Source organism: Physeter macrocephalus, chromosome 14 (genome assembly GCF_002837175.3).
Source record: "Physeter macrocephalus isolate SW-GA chromosome 14, ASM283717v5, whole genome shotgun sequence".
In the NCBI taxonomy this organism is placed as follows: Eukaryota; Metazoa; Chordata; class Mammalia; order Artiodactyla; family Physeteridae; genus Physeter; species Physeter macrocephalus.
The window spans coordinates 60,388,842-60,407,497 of record NC_041227.1 but is presented as its reverse complement, the minus strand read 5'-3'; the positions used below and the strand labels follow the sequence as shown (position 1 = coordinate 60,407,497).

At 37.1% G+C, this 18,656-nt stretch overlaps 1 protein-coding gene across 3 annotated transcripts in view; it reads left to right on the top strand.

The window, feature by feature from the left end:
- The window catches only part of SMG1 (SMG1 nonsense mediated mRNA decay associated PI3K related kinase), a 100,014-nt gene extending 82,283 nt beyond the window's left edge, over positions 1-17,731 (top strand). For all 3 annotated transcript variants that reach the window (XM_024123659.3, XM_024123658.3, XM_007126462.4), the window contains exons 52-63: positions 824-974; positions 1,077-1,266; positions 1,462-1,931; positions 3,570-3,707; positions 5,053-5,205; positions 6,650-6,829; positions 7,581-7,808; positions 8,580-8,791; positions 8,954-9,060; positions 10,177-10,356; positions 10,435-10,541; positions 13,085-17,731. In XM_024123659.3, coding sequence (XP_023979427.2) covers positions 824-974; positions 1,077-1,266; positions 1,462-1,931; positions 3,570-3,707; positions 5,053-5,205; positions 6,650-6,829; positions 7,581-7,808; positions 8,580-8,791; positions 8,954-9,060; positions 10,177-10,356; positions 10,435-10,541; positions 13,085-13,162 — 2,194 coding nt within the window. In that variant the 3' untranslated portion in view covers positions 13,163-17,731. The remainder of the gene's footprint in view (positions 1-823; positions 975-1,076; positions 1,267-1,461; positions 1,932-3,569; positions 3,708-5,052; positions 5,206-6,649; positions 6,830-7,580; positions 7,809-8,579; positions 8,792-8,953; positions 9,061-10,176; positions 10,357-10,434; positions 10,542-13,084) is intronic.
- Positions 17,732-18,656: the final 925 nt, after the last annotated feature.

Sequence of the window (18,656 nt, the reverse complement as noted above, 5' to 3'; positions counted from 1 at the left end):
TACTGTCAAATGGAGGAATGTTTACTTCCATGTATGCATTGGGTTACAGACTTCATGATTGATTCTCTTACAGCCTGTGTGTATCTTGTGTTAGAGAAGCTTTTTGGTAATCTCAAGGAAAACTTTATACCATCATGCAGCTCTTTTTCCATTAGAAATTTCTTGGGCAGCCTAAATTTTAAATTCTCTTAATAATTCCTAATAGTTTTATAGCTATTTGTGTGTGTGTGATAAAGTTGAAGATCTAGTTAACATTAGTTTTACTGATAGTAGTCATAGGCACTGGGAATTGTAGTTTTGCTTTTTTATATAAAATGTTTAGAATAGTGCTTGGATACATAAACAGTACGCAAGTTTTTAATTTAATGATAATGTGAAAGGCAAATTTCTGAAGGCCTACCTTCAAACTATGCATTATTCGAAACTCAGCATGCCAAAAATGATAAGTATTTCCATTTACTGTCTGTAGCTAGCTCTGCCATGTGACAGTAGTGTGAACATACTTGACAACTTTTGCTAGGTCCACCAGCTTTAGAACTGTGTGATTCTCGACATTAAAAAAAATACATTGGCATTTTGTATTATTTTACATTCTGTGTATGAAGTGAGACTGTAATATTTTATATAGTTCTTTTTAAAATGTCATAGTTCAAATTTGCATAAAATTTACTCACATTAATGATGGCTAATAACACTCCTTCCTTCATACAGAGACTTTTCCCCTAGACTCCACACACTAGCTGTAAGACTTGTTGATCTTACGTTTTCCCCCAAACTTAATACTCTTCAGCGAGGGTTTTAACTCCCTTTTCTTTTCCTCTAGAATACTTCACGCTCAATATGGTGAATTAATCCAACCAAGAAATGGTTCAGTTGATGAAACACCAAAAATGTCAGCTGGCCAGATGCTTTTGGTAGCATTTGATGGCATGTTTGCCCAAGTTGAGACTGCTTTTGGCTTATTAGTTGAAAAGGTAAATATTGACCTGGTTTTATGAATAATGCAAGTGTAGGAAAGTAGTTGTTCAGTGTGTGAAGAGTGGAGAAGTGAACTTGCTTTTCTTTCATTTACATAGCTAAATAAGATGGAAATTCCTATAGCTTGGCGAAAGATTGACATTATAAGGGAAGCCAGGAGCACCCAAGTCAATTTTTTTGATGATGATAATCACCGACAGGTGCTGGAAGAGATTTTCTTTCTAAAAAGACTACAGACAATTAAGGAGTTCTTCAGGCTCTGTGGTACCTTTTCTAAAACTTTGTCAGGTAATATTTCACTCTTAAACAAGCTGGGTTTAGTTGTGTAGTACTTTGGAGGGGGACAGGATAGAGTAGGCTTAATTTAATTGTAAATTAAATTAAAATACTAAGTTCATGCAATCTTCAAGTTTTTAAATAAGCAGCATTATTACCTTATTTTAGCGTTGCATGAAATACTGAAAGAAAAATTTCCTTTTTTAGGATCAAGTTCACTTGAAGATCAGAATACTGTAAATGGGCCTGTACAGATTGTCAATGTGAAAACCCTTTTTAGAAACTCTTGTTTCAGTGAAGACCAGATGGCCAAACCGATAAAAGCATTCACGGCTGACTTTGTGCGGCAGCTCCTGATTGGACTCCCGAACCAAGCCTTGGGCCTCACGCTGTGCAGCTTCATCAGTGCTCTAGGGGTAGACATTATTGCTCAAGTGGAGGCAAAGGATTTTGGTGCTGAAAGCAAAGTTTCAGTTGATGATCTGTGTAAAAAAGCAGTGGAGCACAACATCCAGATCGGGAAGTTCTCTCAGCTGGTCATGAACAGGGCGACTGTGCTGGCGAGCTCCTACGACACTGCCTGGAAGAAGCACGACTTGGTGCGCAGGCTGGAGACCAGCATCTCCTCCTGTAAGACAAGCCTACAGCGCGTTCAGTTGCATATCGCCATGTTTCAAGTTAGTATTTCTCTTTATAAAGGGGTTTTTCCTCAATGTAGGAATTTGAAAAACTGGGGGAATTAATACAGAACAGTATAAAGAAGAGAAAATTTTAAACTTCCTGAATTGTGCCAGCCCAGAGCAAACACCGAATTGCTTTAGCATTTCGGTGCTGTCTTTCCAATTATTCGTTTCTCTTTTACGTAGTTGAGATCATTTTGTGTTCATGGTTTGTGTCCTTTGAATTAGTTTCCATCAGAGTTGTATGGTTAGTGTTATCATTAAGTATTACTTGTAAATGTAATTTCTAACAGTTGAATTTATTCGTTAGGTGGATATGCCTTCTGTACTGTCTAACAATTATTTCTAAAGTGACTTCTGTTTCCCTGATTCTCTAAGCTCTGTGCATACATTGGTCATCACTTGGGAACTGTTTTTTAGAAGCCTGTTTTTGTCCTTGTTTGTTTAGAGGCAGTATGACAGGCTTTGGGGGAGTGAGATGGATTTGGATTCAGGTATATGAACTTAAGTCTAACTTCCCTTAAGGTCTGATTTCCTTACTTGTAGGATGGGGACAGTATCTCTCTAAAATGTTGATGACTCTGCGGGTTAAAAACGATGATTTTTGTAAGACACTAAGCACAGTATAAATTATAGCTATTTTTCTTCTTTATTTCAAATATAGGCTTCAGTATTGTCAGTAGCTTCAGACAAGTTGTAACTCATGGAGTAATATTGGGGGACTACATTATCCTGGGATCTGTTTTGGCACAAACACTGATTACTTTGTATCGTTTATATTGAAGCTACTTCCCAAGAGTGGAATTGGTGGGGCATGGAACCAGTGTATTTCCTTCTCTTTGCAGTTTTATCATTAGCTATTTTCTTACCTCATAAAAAAAGTATTTTATTCAAATTCTGAAGTTGCATTTATTATATATTAACAGTCCTTCTAGCACATTGGGATTTTTTGGTATTTATTTTACTTCTAAAAAATATAATGTTGAAAAGTTTTATTATTTAATACGTTTTAGAGTTTATTCCCTTAAAAAATTGACAACTATATGGAAAACGTTATCAAAATCCTTCCAGTTTTGTTCATCTGAACACATTTTAAGCTGTAAGCACAATGTAACTTTTAAATTTTAACCCAAATGTCCCTTGGGCCTTCTGGGGCCACCTTACAGGATGGCTTGATCCTCTGTCAGTAGTTACCTATGCCTTTCTGTCGCTTGTAGGTTCTCTGGAGAATTCTTTCTTCTGTGACTGCTGCCATTGCTTCTTTCAGTTACTTGCTTAATTCCGTGCTGGGGAACTCTTCCCCTACCTTGCCTGTTCCAACCTCTTAACTGGAGATTATATTTTAGGGGGATTGTGTAGCAGATTTTTACTTAGACTAGGAAACATCTTCAGAATTACTATTTAAAATGTTGCATATCAGTGATCCGAGAAATTTATCAGCCATTTTCTACCTCAGGGAATTTTCCACCTGGTTGATTCTTTTATTGTGTTTCTGTTATTCTTCCCTGCTCACCCCACCTTGCTGCAGCTGGGTTTTTTCCCTTTTCCCCCAGTCCTAAATCACACCTCCCCTTCCTTGTTTATCTAAAGGCCTTTTTCCTGCTTATTTTATTACATTTCTTTCTCTTTGAACAGTGGCAGCATGAAGATCTCCTTATCAACAGACCACAAGCCATGTCGGTCACTCCTCCCCCTCGTTCTGCCATCTTAACCAGCATGAAGAAGAAACTCCATACTCTGAGCCAGATTGAAACTTCAATTGCAACAGTTCAGGTGTGTTTTGTCAGATCCTCCTTCTGGCACATCTTACTTTTAGAAATGACCTCCACTCTGCTGAAGTGTCAGTGCTGTGTTGTTCAGTCTGTCCTTGGCTTCTAAGCCACAGGAACATAATTACCTTTTCACTTTTATTTTTAATTTATATCTTTTTTTCTTACCCTCCAAAGTAACTGAATCTTAGCAGTATATTTTGAACCAAGAATAGAGACATATTAAATATTTCAAGTTTTTAATGAATTTGATATTACCATGCTTTTATACATTAAGGGGACCTTGGTAATGGGAAAAACTCAAATACCAAATTTGTTTTCTGAAATGTATATAAAGCAGTTATATTTGACTTATTATTAATATCCAAGAAGCTTAGGCATTTCTTACTTCTATTGTGCAGGTAGTTAATGGAATTTTGTGATGTCAAAGGCAGCAGAACATTTTTCCAAACCATTTTTATTGACTGTTTCTTGGTCATTTCAGCAAAATATTTAATCTCGCTTTCCTTTTTTAAATAAGAAAAACTGGTTTGATGATGGCTTTATATATCTCTCTATAGTGAGTATTCCTATATCTCATACACTCAGTAGTAACTGACATATTTCTGTTCTTTTTATAGATTAGTATAAAATCAAATATCACTTTTATAATATTTTTAAATTTTTTAATAAAATTTTTCTGGATCTCACTTCTTTGAAGATTGAAATACCTTTTCTCTATAGCATGTTAGTCCTAGTTTTCAATTTAGGAGAATGAACTCATGCCCTTTCTGATTTTAGAGGTGTGTATGTGTGAGAGAAAGAAATAGGGGAGGGAGGGGAGAGCGAGAGCGAGAGAGAGTCTATGAATGTGAATTCCTCCGCTCAAAACGTTGAATAAATAATGAAGCAACTTTTGTTATATAAAATCTTCCTCGTCATGATAACCTGGCTGTATTTTTACCATTATTTGTAAATTTTTGCATTTGTGGGAATCTGATTTTCATCTTTCACAATCAAAAGTATAAATGGATTTTCTTGTAGATAGCACATATACTGCAGTGGGAATTTGGTGTAGCAGGTGTTTTGTTTTAAGGACTATTTTATTTAAAAATGAAAATGAAACTTCTTTCTGCAAATTTTAAGACAATAAACTGATAGCCAATCCTTACCTATCCAAAGCATGTTTAGCCTTAAATATTCAATGTGAAATCAAGATTAATGCCAAAAGGTGATGGTTTGTTAAAGATGCTTTCTAATTTACTTATGCCCCATCCTACTTCTTTTGAATCTCTCGTATTTATATAAAATGCTCAACAGACAGGAAGTGAAGAGTGTCATTTTCACTGAGATTCTGCTGGCTTTTATAGGAGAAACTGGCAGCACTTGAAGCAAGTATTGAACAGCGACTCAAGTGGGCAGGTGGTGCCAACCCTGCACTGACACCTGTACTACAAGATTTTGAAGCAACAATAGCTGAAAGAAGAAATCTTGTCCTTAAAGAGAGCCAAAGAGCAAGTCAGGTATAGGCACTCATGTGCGCCATTTTGTTTTCTGTTACAGGATTATATAACTGATTGGAAGTTACATGTGGGATAATCAGAAGTAGCTTGAGAGCCACCCTCTAGTTTACAGCACTGGGAAGAAGGACTGATAGGCCTTGGGGGAGAAAGAGGGGGCGTCCTTAGGCTGAGCTCACAGCCAGTTATTTCCCTACACCCTTATTACCTCCCAGTTAAATATAAGGTGGATCCAGCCTCTTGGAAAATAAAGAGTTTAATTCCATATTTATCTAAGATTTTCTTTATATGCAACTATAAAGATTTGAATGTTATTTTTTCCACATGGCAATAAAATGTCTTAGGACCTTGTGTACTGCCAGAGGTTGTGGATTAACTTTGTTGTGATTGGGAGCAAAAAACAAACAAACAAAAACTACTATGTACTTTTTAATCAGGTGCAAAATTGGACTAATATGATTCCCATATACCCATTACCAAAATTTAATAATTATCAACTTAAGCCCTACTTTATTTCCTCTATACTTCCTACTCCTCCTTCACATCCCATATTTAAGGAAATCCCAAATATTATATCATTTTATCTGTAAGTATTTCAATAAGTATCTATAAAAATGAGAACTATTGGGACTTCCCTGGTGGCACAGTGGTTAAGAATCTGCCTGCCGGTGCAGGGGACACAGATTTGAGCCCCGGTCCAGAAAGATCTCACATGCCGCGGAGCAACTAAGTCCGTGCACCACAACTGCTGAGCCTGTGCTCTAGAGCCCGCGAGCCACAACTACTGAGCCTGCACACCTAGAACCAGCCCATGCTCCACAACAAGAGAAGCCACCGCAATGAGAAGCCCGCGCATTGCAACGAAGAGTAGCCCCCACTCACCGCAGCTAGAGAAAGCCCATACTCAGCAACGAAGACCCAGTGCAGCCCAAAATAAATAAATAAATATATTAAAAAAAAAAAAAAAAGAACAATTTAGGAACACAGTCACAATACTATTATTGTACCTTAAAAGATGTGCTTAATATTGTCAAATATCCAGTTAGTGTTTTCTGATCTTTATGGTAAAGTTAGGCAGGAGTAGAAGCAGAAGGGGAACATTGCAGATTGGAATTCAGACACAGCACGAACAAATTGCAGCTGAGTATGGTAGCAGTTTTATTATGAGGTAAAATTTCAGTTAAGAAACGATCGTGCAGAAGATAACATTTACCTAATTCTACTTAGGTGCTTTTGGCCATCTCAGTCTTAACAGCATCAACCAAAAAATGTTCATTTATTTAGCTTTTATAAGGAGTAGGTCTGTTTCCCACAAGAGTCATACATTCATACATTTTCAGGACCTGGTCCTGAATTCTGGAAATCAATAGGTAGTATTTTTTTGTTTCATTAATTGCAAATTTTTTCCTCATTGTGATGGTTCCACTCTTCTTTTTCATCTTCACAGGTCACTTTCCTCTGCAGCAATATCATTCATTTTGAAAGTTTACGAACTAGAACTGCAGAAGCCTTAAACCTGGATGCCTCATTATTTGAACTAATCAAACGGTGTCAGCAAATGTGTTCATTTGCATCACAGTTTAACAGTTCGGTCTCTGAGTTAGAGCTTCGTTTATTAAAAAGAGTGGTAAGTCTTGAATCTTAGTGGGAGTGAAGAGATTGGGTGATTAAAATAAGGCCAACTATATGCCCTCAAAATCAGTTTAACACATTCACTCACTAGTTTACATTTATTGAGCATGTACTGTATATGAGATGTTATGAGGGATACCGTGATGATTAAATCTTGCTTTTAGCCCCCAAGGGACTTATTTACACAAATAATACAGTGAATGAAGAAGTGAAAAGAACTCTCAGAGATACAACTGGAAGTACTGTGGAGGTTTGGAGGGAGGAGAAAGACAGTGTGTGTAGCAAATGACTCAGATGCACTGAAGGTGGGGTAGCAGACAGAGGGCTAGTGGAAGATGAATGCTGGATTATCAAGTTGATAAATTCGGCATTTCTACTTTGTGGGAAGGCTTTAGACTATGTATTACAAGACTCTGGTTTCATTTTAAAGAATGATTTACAGTGGGTTTAGGTTCCTGGATATGGATCATCTTTGTTATTCCAGATACATTTTCTTAGGTTTTAAACTTTAAACATTTATGCCCTGTATGATTATGCAGAAAAGGTAAAAATCTTAGTCTGTATTTTATAGATTGTTTAAATTATTGTCAAGTAGTGTTTTGTAGGTAATTAATTCATGACTCAGCAACTGAGGTTCTTTGTGTCGTGGCCTGAGTTACAAATGTCTTTTGAGATGATGATGAAGAAAAGAACCTTATTTTATTCTGGCTGATACTTAAAATCAAACAAATGCTTATTCTATTTAGGACACGAGTCTTGAACATCCTATTGGCAGCTCTGAATGGCTTTTGTCAGCACACAAACAACTGACCCAGGATATGTCTACTCAGAGATCAGTTCAGACAGAGAAAGAGCAACAGATAGAAACGGTCTGTGAAACAATTCAGAATCTGGTTGATAATATAAAGACTGTGCTCACTGGTCATAACCGGCAGCTTGGAGATGTCAAACATCTCCTGAAAGCAATGGCCAAGGTAAGACTAATACCATTGACACATAATTACTCCCCCCTTTTATAAAATTACAAACAGTTTTATTTATGAGAAAAAAACCCTAATTTCTCTCAGGTCATATTTCCAGTTTGCTTGTCACTGAGTTAATTTGTATTTTCATCAACTATTTTTTTTTTAAGCAGGTAGTAAGTATAAGTAGTATTCTGATTTTGTTCACAGAGAAACCAGGGCTTAGAGAAATTGATTTATCCAAAGTCATATAATTTATAGTAGAGCTGAAACTTGTACCTAGTCCCACAGAGTATTTAGATCTCCAACCTCTCTTCCGCCTCCCTACCCAAACTTGTATAGCTTGCTTCCAAAATAAATGAAATATCTTCCCTCTAGTATCGTACAGAATCTAGATAGTAAGGAAACTGAATCCCCAGAAAAGGCTGCGTTACTTCATCATCACAAAACAGTAAATCATTTACTTTTTGGATTTTTTTTTTTGCCCACATCATGTGGCTTGCGGGATCTCCACCAGGGATCGAACCCGTGCCCCCTGCAGTGGAAGTGTGTAGTTCTAACCACTGGACCGCCAAGGCATTCCCTGGATTTGTTTTTAATTGGAGTTTTTATTTGTGCTGGAAACAAGATTCCTGTAGAAAAGGAGTTAAATTGTAATAAGCATATTATAAACACATTGGTATTTGAAAAACACTTATTACCTGTTATCCAAAAGGTGATGGTTTTAAGAGTAATTACTGAAGCAAATACCATTTTTCTTGATCACTAACATACTGATTCTAGGATGAAGAAGCTGCTCTGGCAGATGGTGAAGATGTTCCCTATGAGAACAGTGTTAGGCAGTTCTTGGGTGAATATAAATCATGGCAAGACAACATTCAGACAGTGCTGTTTACATTAGTCCAAGCTATGGGTCAGGTTCGAAGTCAAGAACATGTTGAAATGCTCCAGGAAATAACTCCCACCTTGAAAGAACTGAAAACACAAAGTCAGAGGTAAGAATGCCTTCTGGCCTGAATTTAAAATATAAGCAAGACATCTGGTAGAGTAAGTTTTGTTTATTTAATTCATTTAATTTTTTTTCAGTTTTGTTCATATTTATAAGTAGCTATTTGCTAAAGCATTTCATAAATGAGCCATTTTATTTTATATTTCAGTGTCTATAATAATTTAGTGAGTTTTGCATCACCCTTAGTCACCGATGCAACAAATGAATGTTCGAGTCCAACGTCATCTGCTACTTATCAGCCATCCTTTGCTGCAGGTAAGACTCCCCTACTTCAGAAGAACCTGAGTCTTGACCTGTTAATAATCTACACATAGATGCTAAGATGTTTAATGAGTGTCTACTATGTTTCTAGTCATCACCTTTTTAAAGGGTTTCCCTAATGAACCTGTTTACAAAGCAAACTGAGTCACATATGTAGAAAGGGGGAGAGTGGGAGGAAGGATAAATTGGGAGATTGGGATTGACATATACGTAATGCTATATACAAAATAGATAACTAATGGGGACCTACTGTATAGCACAGGGAACTCTACTCAGTACTCCGTGATGACCTATTTGGGAATAGAATCTAAAAAAGAGTGGATATATGTCTATGTGTAACTGATTCACTTTGCTGTACAACAGAAACTAACACAACATTATAAATAACTATACTCCAATTTAAAAGAATTAATTATTTAAAATAAATAAATAAAGGATTTCCCTAAACTCTTTAAATATCGTATCTTGTCGTATCTCAAACTGAACAAATTCTGGCTTAATTTTAAAAGTACTTATTGTTAGAGAGTAAAAATACCGTGTGTTTAGATACTCTCTAAATAATTTATTTTATGATTATAAAATATATTCTGTTAGGAAAATACAGAAAAATAATTAATAGAAAAATCTATAGTTCCATTCCAATTAGAGGTAAAACCACTGTGTATTTGTTGAATTCTCTATATGCATGCACACACATATACAAGTTGGATCATTCTGTGAATGCAACTTTTGTTGCCTTTTCCCACTTAATATTAAATTGATAATTTCCCTATCATTAAGTAATCTTTTAAAAAATGACTTAATTGCAAGATTTAACATGCCATTCTATGACTTTACCATATTAATTGTTGGACAGTTAAGATATCTGTAGTTTTTTAATGCCACAACAAACTCGTGAGCATCATTGTACAAATTTATATCTGAATATCTAGCTGTTCAGGCTATATTTTTAGGAGGAGAGTTTTTATTTTAAGGGATAAGGACTTTAAGGTTGTAAAATCACATCTGGTATCAGGGCTGTCCATTTGTAGTTGATGATTGAGAGAGCACTGCCCTGCTCCTTCATTTTCTGTGTACATGTAAATTGAGCTACCAACTCTCTCTCTGTAGCAGTCCGGAGCAACACTGGCCAGAAGACTCAGCCTGATGTCATGTCACAGAATGCTAGAAAGCTGGTTCAGAAAAATCTAGCTACATCAGCAGATACTCCACCAAGTACTGTTCCAGGAACTGGCAAGAGTGTTGCTTGTAGTCCTAAAAAGGCTGTCAGAGACCCTAAAACTGGAAAAGGTAATTAGTCAGAATAAGGATACCTTAAATATTAATAGGAAGTGGTGGTTTGACTTACACGTTTCCATTGCTTCACAGCTGTGCAGGAGAGAAACTCATATGCAGTGAGCGTGTGGAAGAGAGTGAAAGCCAAGTTAGAGGGCCGAGATGTTGATCCGAATAGGAGGATGTCAGTTGCTGAACAGGTGACCATTTTTTAAACTTGAGCTACACATTTTAATGCTGCTGAAACAGTATAGGTTTAAAGATCCCCTCACCCCTATCCTTTGGTGATATATCAAGAAATAAGGAACTTAAATTGATTTTATAGGCTTCAGAAGATTTTGAGTGACACAGTTCTAGGATTGTCATATATTCAGCATTTGACTCTGACTCTACCCTATTAGCACTTTCCTTTCTTCCCAGTTCTCTTTTAACGAAAATTTGGGGAGTGACTTGACCCTCTCTCCTCCAACAGAAGACAGTTAATTTGCATTTTAGAGAGGGCTGTATGAAGGTTTTGAATGAAATGAGGATGACATTTTGGGTGTCATAGTATGTATAAATAAGTAGTATCTATAAAGTGTTCTTGGGTGTCAGTTTGTCTGAAGTTATTACTCTGAAATTTTATCATTAGTGTTTCTAAAATTGTATATATAAATTCAAGAATGAATTCTTTTCCCCATAGCTGTTTATTTTGAAAAGTTTCAAACCTATAGAAATATAGGAATGCTCATATACTCTTTACCTAGAATTGGTAGACCAGTTGTTGATGCTTTCTTAATGTTTGCCTTACCTTTCTGTGTATATGTGTTCGTACATACACACAGTTTTTCAGAACCACATTTGAGAGTTAGTTGCAGACATTGTAACACTTCATGCCTAAATACTTTGTCTCCTAACCAAAACATTTTAATAATATATAGCTACGATATAATTATGTAATTATCAACTCAGGAAACTTAACATTGATGTTAACATTGACTTCTATCCATCATTGAGTCCATATTCAGATTTCTCCAGTTATCTTCAAATGTCCTTTATTACTTAGCCCGCCTCTCCTTAACCACCAACCCAACCCCACCCCAATCCATACAAGATTTAGTCAAGGCTTATCTTGAATTTCATATACTTGTTCTACTTTTAGTCTCCTTTAATGTCTAGAACAGTTCCTGAGCCTTTTCTTTCTTTTCTTTTATGACCCTCATATTTTTGATGTGTCCAGACTACTTGGTTTGCAGAATGTGTCTCAGTATGTATTTGTCTGATATTTTCTTTTTTTTTATACTGTCTTTTTTTTTTGCGGTATGTGGGCCTCTCACTACTGTGGCCTCTCCCGTTGCGGAGCACAGGCTCCGGACGCGCAGGCTCAGCGGCCATGGCCTACGGGCCCAGCCGCTCCGTGGCATGTGGGATCTTCCCGGACCGGGGCACGAACCCGTGTCCCCTGCATCGGCAGGCGGACTCTCAACCACTGCGCCACCAGGGAAGCCCTGATATTTTCTTCATAATTAGATTCAGAATCAACATTTTTCGCAAGGATACTTCACCAATGATGTGTTCTTAGAATCTTACATCAAGGGGCATGTGTCTGTTTGTGCTATCTTTGTTGTTAAGTTATATCACTTGGTCAAGAGTAGTGTTCTCCTGAATTCTCCATTACACATATGCCTTTTCTTCTGTGGGGTAAAAATTTGAGACCTGTGAATGTCCTATTTTTTTAATGGTTTGGCATTCACAATTCAAATTTAACATCAGCAAGGAAAGTTTTTGTTTTGTTTTTTATTTTATTAAACACTGTTACATCTCTGTATAGGATCTAAGCTTAAGCTCTTCTTGGTTAAGACTCATTCTTTAGAGAGAGTTTGTCAAGTTTGTCAAAAACTATGGACGGTGTTCTGGGTCCAAGGGTATCCTTACTTCAGAAACTTTTTGATAGGTTAATGGGCTGTGTGCTTTCATGACTGTGCATCTTAGGTCTCTGTCCATCTTTTTAAAGGATGCTTGGCTATTGTGCTTTTTATTCTGATAGTTATTAAATTTTATATGAAAAAGTTAAGGGGCTCACAGGAGTGGGGTAAGTATAGAGTTCTTTGCATACAACTTTTGGTGTAGGTTACAATTCAGCAACCTTATATTGAGCATTTACGATATAATTGGACCCTGATGGGTGCTCTGGATAGAGATAACGATTATATCTCTTACTATAAAAGAAAATTTAGCTGAGTCAGAATCAACAGATATGGGGACTTCCCTGGGAGTCCAGTGGTTAAGGCTCTGTGCTTCCACTGCAGGGGGCGTGGGTTCGAGCCCTGGTTGGGGAACTAAGATCCCACATGCTGCACAGTGCGCCCCCCGCCGCCCCCCCCCAAAAAAAAAGAAGAATCAATAGATATTTGCTGAGTACCAAACTGTTTCAGAATTTGCTGGGCACTTTTTAATACACCTAAGCATTTGCCCAGTGAATTCACATGTTTAATCCCAAGGGCACCTGTGGGGTCAGTGGCACTCTCTCTTCATCTAAGGATTCATAAGGCTCAAAGGGGATTGTGACTTTCCCAAGACACACATTTGTAAGTAATGGAATTATGAAGGAAGCTCAGATTACTTAACTTCTCTTCCCACCATGACAACTACACATCTTTGGGTAATTAATTTGGGAACTTCTAAACAGTTCATATAACTCATGTATGAGCCATGTTCTTTCAGGTTTTAAATGGCTTTAATTCTATCCTGCCTATTTTTACAGGTTGACTATGTCATTAAGGAAGCAACTAATCTAGATAACTTGGCTCAGCTGTATGAAGGTTGGACAGCCTGGGTATGAATGGCAAGACAGTAGATGAGTCTGGTTAAGCGAGGTCAGACATCCACCAGAATCAACTCAGCCTCAGGCATCCAAAGCCACACCACAGTCGGTGGTGATGCAACTGGGGGCTTATTCTGAGGAAACCTAGGAAATCTCGGTGCGCTAGGAAGTGAATCCTGCAGGACAGCTGCACTCAGGGATACGCCCAACACCATGGCCTGCAACCCCAAGGTCAAGGGTGAAAGAAAGAAAGCTCACCGCCTGAACACGGAGATTGTCTTTCTGCCACAGAACAGCTGCAAACGTGTCAGGAGGTTAGCTGCAGAAAGAAATCGGGATGCCGCGGAGCACAGAGTGATTTGGAACTCCATTCCACCTGACCCTGTGTGTACAATCCAGGAAAAATCAAACCCCGCTCAGAAACAGAGAAAACTGGGGCCGCGACGCAGCCAAGGAAGATTTGATGCATTCAGATTCTTGCATAACACTTGTTGCTTGGCAACAGTACTGGTTGGGTTGACCAGTAAGTACAAAAAGGCTATGCGATATGAATTTCAGAAATGGACTGAAGAAGGAGAGCTATGTAACAGATAACACTACATTGGAAGAACTTCTGAAATGAAGGGAAAAAACCCCACCCCATCCTCCTCCTCCCCAACCCCCACCCTCTGCCCATCCCCCTTTACTTGATCTAGTAGATTAGCCATCTTTCACATTCACTTTTATTTCAATCCTTATATTACATATTCTTCCATCTCAATGCTGTTAACAACTTATCTTTGGAGTGATAAACAGAAATTTTTCCAAAACCACCAATAACGTGGAAAATGCAAGGATTGTTTAAAGGTCTGGTGATCACATACAAAATGTAATTCTGTTTATTTAAGTCATTTCTGTGATTCTATCATGTACAGTTTCCAGAATTGTCACTGTGCATTCAAAAGTAATGAATCTAACAGACATTTGATTTAATGTACACTCCCCTTCACTTATAGTGTACATTTTTGGGAGGTCATTCAAATTTTCCCTCTTCTGTGATTGCTGTAGTTTCTTTCATAGAAAGAAAGTAGCTAATCCAATGTAATCTTTTACCTTTTTAAAAACCAGGATAGAGTACCTATTAGAGTTTTACATTGTTGATGACAGATTAACAATAAAGTGATGTTCTGGTGGAGGTAGAGTGAAATGTTTTTTTAATTCAATTTTCTCATTTGATACTTTTAATTTACAATTTACAAGGTGTAAATTAAAAGTGCTTTAGTTTACCTGGCATTTTAGGACATATACATGAAACATCAGCAAAAGTGAGAACCACCAACATCTTTTATTAAGTTCAGTTATTAGTGTGTGAAGTACTTTACTTTTTCCACAATTTTAAGTTTCCTTTTCAGTAGTGAATTCATGATCAAGGTTTCCTTAAATTTAGCATTGCATTTCAGTACTGACTGTGTAAGCTCAGTTGTTGATCCAAAATAAAAATCCAGACGAGAATAGGATTCCTAAAGTCACGTATCAGCACAAAGTAGCACATGATTAAAATCTTGATTGAGTACATTTTTCCTGCATTTTAGAGATTAGCACTGTGATCACTTTCTAGTTGCCTGTCTTCACAGACAAACTTGAAAGGTATTAAGGAAAAATTCCACATAGCTCTGGCCTTCCCTGTATTCTCATTGCCACGTTAATATATAATCTTTAAATACTCATGGGAGAATGCATTTCAGTATCAGTGCTCTTCTAATACTTTGACAGGTATTACAAGAAAGGTGGTATCTTTGAATACCCCCATGTGTCTAATAGCAAGTTAAGGAACCTAGTGTATCAAATTTTATTTTCTTCATTCATCTTGAACCTTATTTTCACAATCAAAACAACCTATCTGGAATAATAATGCCATATTGTGTTTTGCACACTGCTTTATTTCCTAGAGGCTATTGCACTCATCACTTGATTACCTCTACTCTCTCTCAAGATTAAACAGTCTTTCAACAACATTCTTTGTCACAAGGAAAAACTTTTATCACAGTGATAAAACCACTTCACACTAGTTTGTCCCTATAGGTAGTATTCAGAGATTGCTTCTTCTTTGGTAAAGAAGATAAATGAAATAGGTTAATTTTACTGCCTGTGAATTTCAGGCTTCAGCGGTACCTGGCACCTTATCCTAGCGAAAACAAAACAGCTTTACATAAAAAACGTGTCTCTGCTAAATTGTCCATCACTTTTACTTTAAAATGGTCCCTCAGAGAATAGTGTGGCATATACATATTTGGTTGTAGGGAAGATAGGAATAACTGGTGACTTCAAAGCTTGCTCTTCACCGCACTCTGGACAACAAGACCCCCAGTCTGTACAGTTTGGCTTCTTTTGGGAAGTCATTTGGCAAGTAGCCTTATCATTTTGACCTGTTTTAAGAGAACTCAACAGTCAGATTTAATCAGAGGTAAAAGGCCTTTGTGATACAGCAGTTTGAGAAGACAGGGCTATATTTTGGTGATTATCTTGTAACATAATGTAAAGTTCAGAGTGCTGTGGTTATGAAGTCATGCATTTTTGATGATACACAAATACCTGTGGAAAACCAGGGGTCTGCTCCTCTCTCTCCCCCTCCCTCCCTCCCTCCCTCTCCCTCCCCTTCCCCTTGCTCTTGCTCTCTCTCCCTCCCGCACCCCCTTCCTTCCCCCACCCCCCCCTCTTGTGCTCTCTCTTTTTCCCTCTCTAAGATTCAGGGGGTACAGAATAACTTGTGACCCTTGGAAATTGAAGTTTATCTTAAGTGTTTTGCTGTCTTTAATTTTCTAGAATTGCCTGAGTTTTAGTTGATTTATCTGTAAAGCTGTGGAGGCTTAGTAGTTTATGGTGCTGTCTGTATTTCTCTTTTATTCTGTTTCTTTGGTGTGTCTTGCAGTATTTCATTATTTCTGGTCACGAATTCTTCACATAGTTTGCTAGATGATTATTAAGATTCTTTTGTGTCTGACACTTGTGAGTTTTTTGAGATATGTGAGGTTTCTGTGTGAGAACTGAGAATCAAGCTCTTGATCTGCTTCCCTAAATTGCTTTCTTAGAGCCCAAACCCCAGGTTCAGGGTGAGGGTTTACAATGCAAAGAAAAACTTCCATCACTTCTGCCCTTAACACTTGCCTCTATTACCTGAACTTAGTAGGTAGTGTTCTTTATATTGTCCAGTGTTTGATGTTATCTGCATTGTTTTTGTTTTTAACTGTGGTTGTTCTGATGTGTGAAATTTAAGGAAAGAGCCATTAAAAAATTCCAAGCAGGGCAATGCAAGTGCAGCCAAATATTAGAGTTGATGTGCAATCTTAGGTCCTTTTAAATTTGGGGTGATATAGGCAGTACTTTGAATTGAAAAGTCTTCCTGGCCTATTTTCCTCCACATACTTGTGATTACTCTGGGGGCTTACTTGTTTTGGCAGTACTAAAATCAAAGAAGCTGGTTCTTCTTTTCTCCCAATTCTTTTCATATTAAAGAAAGCATCTACAATTAGCCTTGTTAGCTTCTGTTCGTATATATAAAAAAAAAAATCAGTGAACGCTTTTCTGTTAGCACATTTAAGTACCTTTGTTTTACATAAAACCAGATAAATACGAAAACCAATGACCTTCCATTCTGTATCTTGAGATTGTAAAATGAAAAATTTAGAGCTAGGACTTTCCCCCTCCCCTTAAATCTAGGAGGTAGACTATGTTAATGTAAGGGTCACTTAAAGAAGTGACAGATTTTTTTCATTATTTGGGTTGTATTAGGAAATATTCCTCCTATGGGGAAGAACTAGCATTATAAATTTTCCAAACACTGGGGAAGGAAATTCACTGTATTATGAGCCTGGAAGGGTTTATTGCACTTTTCCTGCTTTTTTTTTATGCCTGGGTAAGAGTATCACCATCTCTTATTTACAAAAGGGCAAATGGACTCCAATTGAGAGAAGCTTTATAGGTTCAAGAGTTAGTTGTACAACATGAACCATTCAGTCTCTTGCTTTCCGTGGGAATTTGGGCTTACTAGGGAAGCTGTTTGTTGTGCTAATGTAAAAGTGTCATACAATTAGCTCGGCTTTTGAAGATGATAAACTTAAGGAATTGAATGTTCTGAAATGCAGACTTGCAGAATGTTTTTATGTCTTTCGAGGCAGGCTTTTTTTCTTTTTTTTTTTTTGACCAAGTTTCAGCTCCTGTTTGAAGTTCCTGTGTCAGTTATTTTTTGGTTTAAATTTTCCTTATATTTCCACCTGTGATGTCAATGGCAACATCACACTTCACTTGTTAATTTACTTTACCCTTATTATGTAGAGCAAATTGAGTTGAACTGAATCTTCCTTGTTCTAGTAACATTGTATAAATAGAGTGGCTTCTCTGTACAAAAGGTTGTAATGCCTCCTGATGGTTATAATTTTGTGATTGTATTTAAGGTTAAAAGTTGAATAAATCACACCAGCTTCCTGAAAGTGTTCATAATGCAACTTTTGGAAAACAAAAAATACATGGCCTACTTCGTGCATATTTGCATTAACGTGGCAAAGACTGTATGAAATACCTGTTTCAAAAAATAAAGTCTTAAAAGACGTAGCATTTAAGCTCTGAATTTGTTGAAGTAGGTTCCAGAAAACTTAATTTTGGAATATGGGGAGCTTTTTTTTTAAGCTAATTACGAATACCTACAAAAGTTTAAAAATTTGATTCTAAAAAATGTATTTTACACTCAGTGTTCTAATAGTATTTCTGAATAGCAGTAGAAATTTTACTTCAATGGGAAAGTTTTTAGTATTAAGGCACAATTTATTAAGCTTAATTTTGTATTTAAAAACTGTAGAATATTATTGACATGTATATTCCCTGGTGTATGAAAGCTCTGAAGGAAAACAATGTCCAGCTGGTTTTAATATCTGGAAATCAGATTGCATTTGTTGCTGCTAGATTATGTTAGGATTTATGTTAACTGTTTAGTCACCTGATATATTTCAAAAGTTCACATCCTAACTTTATAATACCAAAAAAAAAAAAGGAAGCTTCACTAAGCGTGGGTGTTTTTTTTTTTTTTTAAATAGGGCAATTGGAAGCTTAGTTAAGGAACTTATAGAAGTGCTCCTAGACTGTTAAGTTGCAAATCATTCTGGGCAAATGTTCCTTGAGTAACAGATACTCCATGGAGAACCCATGCTATTTGAAAGACGTTTCTTCAGTTTTTTTTCACCTACCTCAGTTTCACAAGCTGGTATTGAAAAGTCTTTCTTCTGAAGTTGTACATAGGGAACTTGGGTGAAAACCAGGCACATTCTGTAGCAAAAACTGATTTCCCAAAGTACACGTGGCGGTTTTTATGTGGCGGTTTTTAAAGTCTAGTAACCCCACACCCTGTCCTTTGGAAGAGGGCGTTGCTGTGCCTGTGGCGAGATCTCCGCTCAGCGCTCCGTATATTCACTCACTGTGTGGCTGCCGACTGACTGGGACCTTTTGATTTCCTTTGGAATAGGTAGCGGAGGGCCTGTTCCTC